The 13,004-nt window shown below is 45.8% G+C and overlaps 1 protein-coding gene across 1 annotated transcript in view; it reads right to left on the bottom strand.

Annotated features, from left to right (window-relative positions):
* LOC132401662 (collagen alpha-1(XXIV) chain) overlaps window positions 1-13,004 on the bottom strand; it is a 511,504-nt gene that overhangs the window by 307,994 nt on the left and 190,506 nt on the right. Inside the window, exons 11-12 of the mRNA XM_059983704.1 lie at window positions 7,060-7,113; window positions 4,952-4,996 (exon numbers count right to left, since the gene is read on the bottom strand). Coding sequence (XP_059839687.1) covers window positions 4,952-4,996; window positions 7,060-7,113 — 99 coding nt within the window. The remainder of the gene's footprint in view (window positions 1-4,951; window positions 4,997-7,059; window positions 7,114-13,004) is intronic.

Raw genomic sequence — 13,004 nt, 5'->3', positions numbered from 1 at the left:
ACCTACACTGCTCCCCGTCTCTGTAAAACCCTCTAGCCCTGACAACCCACCCCAAGTCAGTAACCCACCGTGGTTCCTAAACCCCACCCTAATGATGTAACCACCTGCAGCCCCTACACCTTTCCCCATTTCTATATACCTCTCCCCATCTACACCCATCTCGGACTCAGTAACACTCTCCAGCTCATAAACCCCTCCCTGTCTCTATAACCCCTCCCCCCCAGCCTGTACACCCCTCCCTGTCTCTGTAAGAGACTACTAGGCAGGTATATGGTGGAATTTAAGGTAGGGGGTTATACGGGAGGCAGGGTTTAAGGGTTGGCACAACATTGTGGGCCTGGACTATGCAGTATTGTTCTATGTTCTATGTAATCTCTCTGTCCCCTACACCACTCCCTGTCTCTGTAACCCTCCCCAGCCCCTACACCCCTCCCTGTGTAACCCTCCCCAGCCCCTACACCCCTCCCTATCACTGTAACCCCCTCCAGTCCCTGCACCCCTCCCTGTCTCTGTAACCCCTCTGGCCCCTACACCCCTCCCTGTCTGTAACCCCCTCTACACCTCTCTGTAACCACTCCAGCCCCTACACCCCTCCCTCTCTGTAACCCCCTCTACACCCCTCCCTGTCTCTGTAACCCCTCTGGCCCCTACTCCCCTCCCTGTCTGTAACCCCCTCTACACCCCTCCCTGTCTCTGTGACCCCCTCTGGTCCCTACACCCCTCCCTGTCTCTGTGACCACTCCAGCCCCTACACCGTCTCTGTAAACATTCCCAGCCTCTACACCCCTCCCTGTCTCTGTAACCCCCTCTGGCCCCTACACCCCTCCCTGTCTCTGTAACCCCCTCTGGTCCCTACACCCCTCCCTATCTCTGTAACCCCCTCTGGCCCCTACACCCCTCCCTGTCTCTGTAACTCCCTCTGGCCCCTACACCCCTCCCTGTCTCTGTAACCCCCTCTGGCCCCTACACCCCTCCCTGTCTCTGTAACCCCCTCAGGTCCCTACACCCCTCCCTATCTCTGTAACCCCCTCTGGCCCCTGCACCCCTCCCTGTCTCTGTAACCCCCTCTGGCCCCTACACCCCTCCCTGTCTCTGTAACCCCCTCTGGCCCCTACATCTTTATCTCATACTTTCAATATTTATTGCTTATTTATTTATTATATTATTGTATTTATCTTTTATTCTTTTTGTATTTGCACGGTTTGTTGTCTTTTGCACTCTGGTTGTTTGTCCGTCCTGTTGGTTGTGGCCTTTGATCAATTCTGTTGTGTTTCTTGTATTTACTGTGAACGCCCACAAATTTACTTTGAACTTTGAACACCCACGTCTCCTGAGTGAATCATGAGAGGAATATTCAGAGTGAGAGGCGACGCTTTGATGGATTGGAGTGGGTGCGAGTATTTGTTCTGTTTGTATGGAATGTTTGTCTCCATCATTACAGTGAGATGGGTTTCTCCCAGCATGATGCAAGGAATTCCCTCAAAATCTGCACAGCCTTTTTAGAACACTCAGCTCATTGAGTAGGACAAGAACTAGAGGTCTTGGGTTAAGGGTGAAAGGTGAAATGTTTAACAGGAACCTGAGGGGGAACTTCACTCAGAGCATGGTGTGAGTTGCCAGTGAAAGCAATGGTTGCAAATTCGATTTCAACATTTTAGAGAAATTTGGATAGGTACATGGATGGGAGGGGTATGGAGGACTATGGCATGGGCTAGATGGGCCAAAGGGCCTGTTTGTGATCTATAGTGTTCTTTGGCCCTGTGAAACACAGTGTATAGTATTAGATGCAATTCCAGTCTTTAGTAAACTGGACAGAGTGGTAGGAGGTCTATGAGGACGTTGCCTGGAGTAGGGCAGGGGTGGGGTGGACATTATTCCTTGGAATGTAGGAGATTAAGGGGTGACTTTATAGAGGTGAATAAAGCCATGAGTGGCATAGATAGGGTGAATGGCGTGCAGTCTTATTGAGAGAACAAAAGAAAGAAAGAAAAAACATTAGCTTTCTTTGTCGAAACTTTGAAACGCGTCAATGATCAACACAGTCAGAGGATGTGGTGTGTAAGTGGAGCCTGCTTCCAGCACCAACATGGCACACACACCACCCACTAACCATTCCTAAGCTGCACGTGTCTGAAATGTGGAAGAAACCAGAACACCTGGAGGAAGACCCAGTACAACTCCTCAGGGACAGCAGTGGGAATCGAACCCCAATCATAGGCACTGCAGACCATCACACTTACTGCAATGCTTTCCAGGGATAGACAACCAGAAAGTAGAGAGCAAAGGTTTAAGGTGAGGCCGGCGATATTTAAATGTTCCTGAGGGGTAACTTCTTCACACAGAAGTTGCTGTGATTTGAGAAAGAGCTGCCAGAGGAACTGGATGAGGCAGGTGTATTAACATTATTCAAAAGACTTTTGGGTGAGTATATGGATTAGAGGGATATGGGCCAAATGCAGGCTCATGGGACGAGCTTAGATGGGCATCATGGTCGGCAGAGATGAGTTGGGCCGAAGGGCATGTTCCCATGTTGTACGACCTCACGAAGTTCAGCAGGATGGGAGGATTGTTCTAATGAGAGGAGGTAGCAATATTGTCTCTGTGTTCTCTGGAGTTTCAAAAAAGAATGAGGCAAGATCTTACTGAAACATCTCAGACCCTGGACGGACATGAGGTGAGAGAATGACAGAGTGGGAGAGCGGACACAGTCACAGGATTAGGGGCAGATATTTAACAGGATTTCTCAAAGAGGGAAGGGAATCTCTGAAGTTCTCCACTCTAAAGGCTGTGGAGACTGGATCACGGTGGGGAGGGTGGTTTAATGAGAAGGGATGGAGATATTTGACACATCAGGAGACTGAGGGAAATGGGGAACAGGCACAGATGTGGGAGAATAGAACCAATCAAGTGTGATAGTGGGAAAGTCTATTTGGCACAGGAAGAGACGGCAGAGGTACTTACTGAAAACTTTGCTTCAGTATTCACTCCGGAAAGGATCTTAGCAAACGCAGGGATGACTTGCAGTGGACTGAAAAGCTTGAGCATGTAGATATTAAGGAAAAGGATGTGCTGGAGCTTTTGGAAAGCATCAAGTTGGATAAGTCACTGGGACCAGACGAGATATACCCCAGGCTACTGTGGGAGGCGAGGGAAGAGATTGCTGAGCGTCTGGCAATGATCTTTGCATCATCAATGAGGATGGGAGAAGTTCCAGAGGATTGAAGAGTTGTGGATGTTATTCCCTTTTTCAAGAAAGGGATTAGGGATTGCCCAGGAAATTATAATCCAGTCAGTCTTACCTCAGTAGTTGGTAAGTTGATGAAGAAGATCCTGAGAGGCAGAATTTATTAACATTTGGAGAGGTATAATATGATCAGGAATAGTCAGCATGGTTTTATCAATGACAGGTCGTGCTTTATGAGCCTGATTGAATTTTTTGAGGATGTGACTAAACACATTGATGAAGGTAGAGCAGTAGATGTAGTGTATATGGATTTCAGCAAGGCATTTGATAAGGTACCCCATGCAAGGCTTATTGAGAAAGTAAGGAGGCATTGATCCAAGGGGACATTGCTTTGTGGATCCAGAACTGGCTTGCCCACAGAAGGCAAAGAGTGGTTCTAGATGGGTCATATTCTGCATGGAGGTCGGTCACCAGTGGAGTGCTTCAGGGATCTGTTCTGGGACCTTTACTCTTTGTGATTTTTATAAATGACCTGGATGAGGAAGTGGAGGGATGGGTTAATAAATTTGCTGATGACACAAAGGTTGGGGGTTTTGTGGATAGTGTGGAGGGCTGTCAGAGGTTACAGTGGGACATTGATAGGATGCAAAACTGGTCTGAGAAGTGGCAGATGGAATTCAACCCAGATAAGTATGAGGTGGTTCATTTTGGTAGGTCAAATGTGATGGCAGAATATAGTGTTAATGGTAAGACTCTTGACAGGGTGGAGGATCAGAGGGATCTTGGGGTCCAAGTCCATAGGACGCTCAAAGCTGCTGCACAGGTTGACTCTGTGATTAAGAAGGCGTACAGTGGCCTTCATCAACCTTGGGATTGAGTTCAGGAGCCGAGAGGTAATGTTGCAGTTATATAGGACCCTGGTCAGACCCCACTTGGAGTACTGTGCTCAGTTCTGGTCGCCTCACTACAGGAAGGATGTGGAAGCCATAGAAAAGGTGCAGAGGAGATTACAAGGATGTTGCCTCGATCGGGGAGCATGCCTTATGAGAATAGGTTGAGTGAACTTGGCCTTTTCTCCTTGGAGTGATGGAGGATGAGAGGTGACCCGATAGAGGTCTATAAGATGATGAGAGGCATTGAACATGTAGATAGTCAGAAGCTTTTTCCCAGGGCTGAAATAGCTAGCAGACGAGGGCATAGTTTTAATGTGTTTGGAAGTAGGTACAGAGGAGATGTCAGGGTTACTTATTTTGCGCAGAGAGTGGTGAGAGTGTGGAATGGGCTGCTGGCGGCAGCGGTGGAAGCGGAAACGATAGGGTCTTTTAACAGACTCCTGGATGGATACATGGAGCTTAGAAAAATAGAGGGCTATGGGTAAAGCCTAGACAGTTCTAAGGTAGGGAAATGTTCAGCACAGCTTTGTGGGCCGAAGGGCCTGTATTGTGCTGTAGGTTTGCTATGTTTCTATGTTTCTAGAAGGAGAGATGAGGCTTGGGGCAGATCAGTTATGGTCACATTGAATGGTGGGGTAGGACTGAGGGGCTGAATGGTCTCCTCCTGCTCTTGATCTTTTGTGTTTCCTGTGTCTAAAAGTTCAAAATGAGAATTTTCAACAGACCCACCAGTGCCTTTCATACAAACAGTATCACTGTATGCACTGAAGCAGAGCTTTGAAAGTTAAACTAATTTCCAAGCATCAATGTCTTTCACAAAGGCTTTCTGTGGGGGCAAGGTTTCTAAGTTTAAACAATACCATTTGGAACTTACCACTCCCCCCTTGGGTCCTTTCGTTCCTCTGGGCCCAGCAATGCCCTAAGGAGAGAAAGTTGCCTCATCAAACACAACAGGTTTCAAACAGAAGCGATTACAACAAAGCCTTCACATGAGCCAGCTGTGGACAATATGAATCACATTTCTCCCACATTACAGTTTCCATCAGATTTTGCACAACGCCGGCTTTGTCTGCAAAAATGCAAATTACCGTTCTATAAACACCGACTGACAAGGGAGCATGTGGGTGTTTTAACCTGGGGGTTGAATGTTTCTGCGGACCGAGGAGTCCAAGATTGGAGGAACAAGGAGTCTGGGGTTGAGGAAGAAGTGTTTAACCCATGAGATGGTGTATGCAACTTTCCACAGTGTTGTCAGAATCGGAATTAGATTTATTATCACTGGCCTATGTCATGAAATCTGTTTTGCTGCAGCAAGACAGTGCAATACATAAAAAAGTAAAGTTACAATAAATATATATATTCTATACAGTTTATATATTATAATTAATAAGATTGCAAAAATAGTGAAGCAGTGTTCATGGAGAATTCAGAAATCTGAATACTGAGGGAGAAGAAGCTGTTCCTGAACCAGTTGAGTGTGTATCTTCAGGCTCCCATACCTTGTCCCTGATGGTAGCAATGAGGAAAGGGCATGTCCTGGGCGATATGGGTACTTCCTGAGGCATCGCCTTTTGAAGGCGTCCTCGATGCTGGGGAGACTAGTGCCTGTGATGGAGTTGGCTGGGTTTACAGCTTTCTGCAGCTTTTTAAAATCCTGTGCTGTGGCCTCTGCATTCCAGATGGCTTGGCATGCGATTGCAGGCAGAAACCCCTCAGCAAGTTGTCAAGAGCTGCCATCTGTAAGTCTTTGGACTGAGGGATGGGAGATGGGAATCACCTGAATAGCAGTTGACTGACTTCAGCCTTTGGTATTTTGTTTAAATTTCTCTGATTGTGTGAAATGGTGGTTGCCGGCCTGGTAACAGATGTGAGCAGCACAGTGTGACAATGGGTAGAACAGAGCGCTGCTTCATGGCCACAGAGACACTGGTTCGATCCTGACCTCCGGCACTGTCCGTGTGGATTTAACACATTCAGCCTGTGACTGTGTGCATCTCCACTTCACTCCCATACCCCAAAGTCAGTTAATTAGTCAATGTAAATTGTCCCCAGTGTGTGGGTGAGGGGTGGAATCTGGGGGGAGTTGTTGGGAACATGGGGAGAGAGCATGAGGTTAAGTTGAGTGAGCTGGGGGTTTTCTTTTTGGACCAATGGAGGATGAGAGGTGACTTGATAGAACTGTACAAGATGATAAGAGGCGTAGATCGAGTGGACTGGAGGTGACTCATACCAGAAGGTATCATTCTATGGTGATTGTAGGAATGTACGGGGGGGGGGGGGAATGTCAGAGGTGTGTTTTTTCCACACAGAGTGATGGGTACGTGGAATGTCCTGCCAGCGGTGGTGGTCAAGGCAGATACATTAAGTGCATTTAAGAAGCTATTAGAGAGGCACGTGGATGATGGAAAAATGGAGGCCAAGCGGGAGGGAAGGGTTAGATTGATCTTACAGCGAGTTAAAGGTCCGTGCAACATTGTAGGCTGAAGTGCACAATAATGTTCTATGTTCTAATTACAGTCAGAATCTTTTCCCCAGGGTAGAAATGTCAAACAGCAGAGACGTAATTCTAAGGTTGGGGACGTGGGGAGGCAAGTTTATTTTATGCAGGGAATGGTAGTTGCCTGGAATGCGTTACCGGGGCTAGCGGCGCACGTAGTTTAAGAGGTGTTTAGATAGACACATGAACATAAAAGAAATGGAGAAATAAGGATGATGGACAGGAGGAGCATGTTTAGTATCAATTGGCAACATGATCAGCGCGAAGCTGCCTGCAGAGCGCGACACTGTCCCGTCCTGCCTCAAAAGACTGTTGTAGTGAAGTGCAAGATCACAACGAGGTAGACTGTGAGTGTGGGTTGAATGGCCCTCTCCTGTTCCTATTTCATCCAGTCACATTTCATTTGTTTTGTTGTATCTGTATCAATCTACAAATGTGCCCATTTGCACCCCTTAATCCAAGCCAGTTCTCAGAAAACACTTTACCTTTTTACCTTCCGGCCCAGGAGGTCCAATGACACCCGGCGGCCCAATAAAGCCCTGGAGAGAGAGAGAGAGACAACAGTCAGGAACAGCTGGCAGTATTGGTGACTCTCACTGCTCAGTGACTGGAGGTGAAAGAGGGTGTCAAAATCACCTGTAACATACACAAAATGCCGGAGGAACTCAGCAAATCAGGCAGCATCTGTGGAAAGTATTAAGAGTCAATATTTCTGGTCAAGACCCTTCATCAGGACTGGAAAGGAAGGTGGGAGTGGGGAAGATGCCAGAACAAAAAGCTCTTCACACCTGGTGGACTGGACTGTTTAAATGTTAGTTTATTTGCAGCTTAACAATTAACTACCTGCTTGTATTTTATTCAATTACATGTATCTCTTTAGTATGTTTCCAAGTGGTCACAATATGTAAATGCAGTTGTTCAGTGTCTCCCCTACTGGTCACAGTGTGTAAATGCAGTTGTTCAGTGTGTCCCCTAGTGGTCACAATATGTAAATGCAGTTGTTCAGTGTCTCCCCTAGTGGTCACAGTGTGTAAATGCAGTTGTTCAGTGTGTCCCCCAGTGGTCACAGTGTGTAAATGCAGTTGTTCAGTATGTCCCCTAGTGGTCACAGTGTGTAAATGCAGTTGTTCAGTGTGTTCCCTAGTGGTCACAGTGTGTAAATGCAGCTGTTCAGTGTGTCCCCTAGTGGTCACAGTGTGTAAATGCAGTTGTTCAGTGTGTCCCCCAGTGGTCACAGTGTGTAAATGCAGTTGTTCAGTGTGTCCCCTCGTGGTCACAGTGTGTAAATGCAGTTGTTCAGTGTGTTCCCTAGTGGTCACAGTGTGTAAATGCAGCTGTTCAGTGTGTCCCCTCGTGGTCACAGTGTGTAAATGCAGTTGTTCAGTGTGCCCCCTAGTGGTCACAGTGTGTAAATGCAGTTGTCCAGTGTGTTCCCTAGTGCTCACAGTGTAAATGCAGTTGTCCAGTGTGTTCCCCAGTGGATACAGTTCTTTGTAACATCTTGGAAAATTCTGAAAGCTTCTCTTGGTATTGCATTATTTGAATAGGGGTGATCTGATTGGTTGACCCTTATCTGAATATTAAAGTAGAATGTTTCTTATCTTTGGGGTATAAAAAGAGCTGCCCATGGGGCAGAACCATCTTTTTGCTTCATCTCTCTCTTCCACTATGACATCTCTGCTCCTGTTACTGCTTCCATTTCCCTTTGTTCTATAAGCACTTGATAAAATGATTGAGAAGGAACAGTTTGATACCTGTTTCCTGACTTCGGAAAGAGATTTGGATTAAAAACATCAGAATCCAATACACTCAAGACAACACAGAGGGTGAAGTTGTTGCTTCACACCTCCAGAACCCTGAGCTGCAACTCAACTAGGTGATCGGAGGCAAGGGAAGGGTGAATAGCTGGGGTCTGGGGGCTGGGTGGGGCCTACACATTCTCACTGCTGATCTAACTTTTGACAGTAGTAATGAGAAAATAGTCTGTATGTCCAGTATTGCCTGAGGGCTTAACCCTTTGAAACAGCTTATACCCAGCCTGATTGAACATTAGCTGAACGACATGCCATGTCATTCCTTTTAGGGGAATGCAAGAGGGGACCCTGAGGCTGTTTGTGCACACAACCTCTGAACTAGCTGAACTTCAAAGCACTGAAAAATAAACTTTATTTTTAAAGAGAATTGTAGAAAGTGGTTATCAGAGACCTCCACTTTCCAGGCCATGCTTTCTTACATAGTTTACCACACTCACTGAGCCATCAGTAGGGCAGTACAGGAACTGTTATTACCCCTCAACCAGCAGGCTCTTGAAACAAAGGAGATAACTTCACTCAAGTTCAATTAACACATCTCCGAACAGTTCTTACAACCTATGGACTCACTTTCAAAGACCCTTCATCTCATGATAGAAACATAGAAAAACTACAGCACAATACAGGCCATTCGGCCCACAAAGTTGTGCCAAACATGTCCTTACCTTAGAAATTACTAGGCTTACTTATAGCCCTCTATTTTTCTAAGCTCCATGTACCTATCTAAAAGTCTCTTAAAAGACCCTATCGTATCCGCCTCCATCACCATTGCCAGCAGCCTGTTCCACACATTCATGACTCTTACCCCTGATATCTCCTCTGTACCTACTCCCCAGCACCTTAAACCTGTGTCCTCTTCTGGCAGCCATTTCAGCCCTGGGAAAAAGCCTCTGACTATCCACATGATCAATGCCTCTCATCATCTTGTACACCTCCATCAGGTCACCTCTCATTCTCTTTCGCTCCAAGGAGAAAAGGCCAAGTTCACTCAACCTATTCTCATAAGTCATGCTCCTCAATCCCGGGAACATCCTTGTAAATCTCCTCTGCACCCTTTCTATGGCTTCCACATCCTTCCTGTAGTGAGGTGACCAGAACTGAGCACAGTATTCCCAAGTGAGGTCTGACCAGGGTCCTATACAGCTGCAACATTACCTCTCGGCTCTTAAAATCAATTCCACGATTGATGAAGGCCTGGTGGAAGAAGCTGTCCCGGAGCTTGTTGGTCCTGACTTTTATGCTGCAGTACTCATTCTCGGACGGTAGCAGCTGAACTAGATTGTGGTTGGGGTGACTCGGGCCCCCAATGATACTTCGGGCCCTTTTTACACACCTGTCTTTGTAAATGTCCTGAATCGTGGGATTCACATCCATAGATGCGCTGGGCTGTCCACACCACTCTCTGCAGAGTCCTGTGATTGAGGGAGGTACCGTTCCCAGACCAGGCAGTGATGCAGCCAGTCAGGATGCTCTCAATTGTGCCCCTGTAGAAAGTTCTTAGAATTTGGAGGCCCATACCAAACTTCCTCAACTGTCTGAGGTGAAAGAGGTGCTGTTGTGCCTTTTTCACCACACAGCTGGCGTGTACGGACCACGTGAGGTCCTCGGTGATGTGGATATGGAGGAACTTTAAGCTGTTTACCCTGTCAAATCCATTGATGTCAATAGGGGTTAGCCCATCTCCATTCCTCCTGTAATCCACAAGCAACTCCTTTGTTTTTGTGACATTGAGGGAGAGGTTCTTTTCTTGACACCACTGTGTCCCTGTCGGCCACCTCATTATTGTTTGAGACGAGGCCAATCAATGTAGTGTCGTCAGCAAATTTAATTAGCAGATTAGAGCTGTGGGTGGTGATACTGTCATTGGTATACAGGGAGTAAAGGAGGGGGCTTAGGACACAGCCCTGAGGGGCTCCTGTGTTCAGGGTCAGAGGGGTAGAGGTGAAGGAGCCCACTCTTACAACCAGCCGGCAATCTGACAGGAAGTCCAGGATCCAGCTGCACAAGGCAGGGTGAAGGCCGAGGTCTCTGAGCTTCCTGTCGAGCCTGGAGGGAATTATGGTGTTGAATGCTGAACTGTGGTCCAAGAACAGCATTCTCACATAAACATCCCTCTTCTCCAAGTGTGCAAGGATATGTGTAAAGTGTTTAGGACCTTATTCCCTGGAGCGTAGAAGAATGAAGGGAGATTGATGGAGGTGTATAAAATGATGGAAGGTATAGATAGACTGAATGCAAGCAGGCTTTTTCCACTGAGGCCAGGGGAGAAAAAAACCAGAGGACATGGGTTAAGGGTGAAGGGGGAAAGTTTAAAGGGAACATTGGGGGGGGCTTCTTCACACAGAGAGTAGTGGGAGTGTGGAATGAACAGCCAGATGAAGTGGTAAACGTGGGCTCACTTTTAACATTTAAGAAAAACTTGGACAGGTACTTGGATGAGAGGTGTATGGAGGGATATGGTTCAGGTGCAGGTCAGTGGGACTCGGCAGAAAAATGGTTCAGCACAGCCAAGAAGGGCCAAAAGGCCTGTTTCTGTGTTGTAATGTTCTATGGTTCTAACTCTTAAAAAGAAAATTAGTTGAGAAAATATCCAGGATTTCCTCCATTTATTTGGAACACTCTGCTGTTTAATTGGTACAGGAGAACGTTACCAATTGGCATCAGTCATATGCATTTGTGTGGACATTTGACACTATGCTGTGCTTAGAGAGAACACTTTTTAATAATGTTGGTTGTGTTTTGTTAATCACTTAGGCTGAATGATGCCAAATTAAAAAGCAGAGATTTTTGACACTGCTTCATGCAGGAAGGCAACGAAGGTAGTCCATTACTGGTACTGGGTGTCTCTGCTGACTTTTTACAGTCAATCAAAAGAACACGGTAGTGTACAATGTATGAAATCCTCTGTCGCTAAGAGGTTCCTCTGTTGGTAAGAGATGGAATTACATCTTTAGAAAGCGGTGACATCGGGTCAGAGAATGTTGAAGCTTTGTGGGTGGAGTTAAGAAATTGCAAGGGTAAGAAAGCCAATATTAGAATCATATAAAAGCTTCTAAATAGCAGCCAAGCTGTGGGGATGAGATTGCAAAGGGAGCTGGAAAGGCATGTAATAAGCGTAATGTCACATCTGTAATAGGGAAATTCAATAGGCAAGGGGATTGGGAAAATCAGGATGATATCAGATTGCAAGAGAGGGAATTTGTTGAATGCCTATAGGATGGTTTTTTAGAGCATCTTGTGCTTGAGCCTAGTCAGGGAAAGGCCACCTTAGACTGGGCGTTTGTAATAACCCAGATAATATTAGGGAGCTTGATGTAAAGGAACCCTTAGGAGACAGTGATCATAATATGATTGAATTCATACTGTAATTTGAGAGGGAGAAGCATAATTCACATGTATCAGTATCACAATGGAATAAAGAGAATTACAGAGACATGAGAGAGGAGCTTGCCCAGGTGGATTGGAGGAGGATACTGGGGGGATAACGGCAGAGCAAAGATGGCTGAAGTTCCTGGGAATAGTTCACAAGGCGCAGAATAAATATGTTCCACAGAGGAAGAAGTTCTCAAATAGCAGGGGTGGACAACTGTGGAAGTTAAGGACTACATAATAGCCAAGGAAAGGGTATATAGGTGGCCCCCGCTTTTCAAACGTTCACTTTATGACAACTCGCTGTTACGAAAGATTAACATTAGTACCAGTTTTCACTAACCAAAGAGGATTTTCGCTTTTACAAAAAAAAAGACGCCTGCTTTATATGTGTGTTTACCCTGAGAAAGCCTACAATGACCGTGAAGCCTTCTGTGGGCAGTTGTTTGTACATGCGTGTACGTGCCGATTTTTTTTCTCCAAATCAATTTTGGCTCGCAGCCTTCCGAGTTTGATAAGTGAAACTACACCATACCTACAATATTTCTACTTTATATAGGGTGTAAATTTATCATATCATTCCTGCTTTTACTATATGCTACTGTTATTTTAGGTTTTATGTGTTATTTACTTTGATTTGGTAGGTTATTTTTTTGGGTCTGGGAGCACTGAAAAAAATTTCCCATATAAATTAATGGTAATTGCTTCTTCGCTTTACGCCATTTCGGATTACAAACGGTTTCATAGGAATGCTCTACCTTTAGATTGCGGGGGAAACCTGTACAATGTAGCAAAAGTGAGTGGGAAGTTGGATGATTGGGAAGCTTTTAAAATCCAACAAAAGGCAACTAAAAAACCTATAAGAAGGGAAAAGATGAAATATGAGGGCAAACTAGCAAATAATATAAAGAAGGATACCAACATTATTTTCAGTTATATAAAGAGAAAAAGGGAGGTCAGAGTTGAAATTCGACAACTGGAAAATGATGCTGGTGGTGAGGTAGTAATGGGGGACAAAGAAATGGCAAATGAACTTAATGGGCATTTTGCATCTGTCTTCACTGTGGAAGACACTAGCAGTGTGCCAGAGGTCCGTGAGTGTCAGGGAGCAGGAGTGAGTGACATTGCTGTTACAAAGGGAAAAAGTGCTAGGCAAACTCAAAGGTCTTAAGGTGGATAAGTCACCTGGACCAGATGGACTACATCCCAGAGTCCTGAGAGAGGTTGCTGAAGTGATAATTGATGCATCG

Source organism: Hypanus sabinus, chromosome 11 (assembly GCF_030144855.1).
Source record: "Hypanus sabinus isolate sHypSab1 chromosome 11, sHypSab1.hap1, whole genome shotgun sequence".
NCBI classification, from domain to species: domain Eukaryota; kingdom Metazoa; phylum Chordata; class Chondrichthyes; order Myliobatiformes; family Dasyatidae; genus Hypanus; species Hypanus sabinus.
The sequence above is the reverse complement of the archived record's forward strand: the minus strand, read 5'-3'. Positions and strand labels throughout refer to the sequence as shown.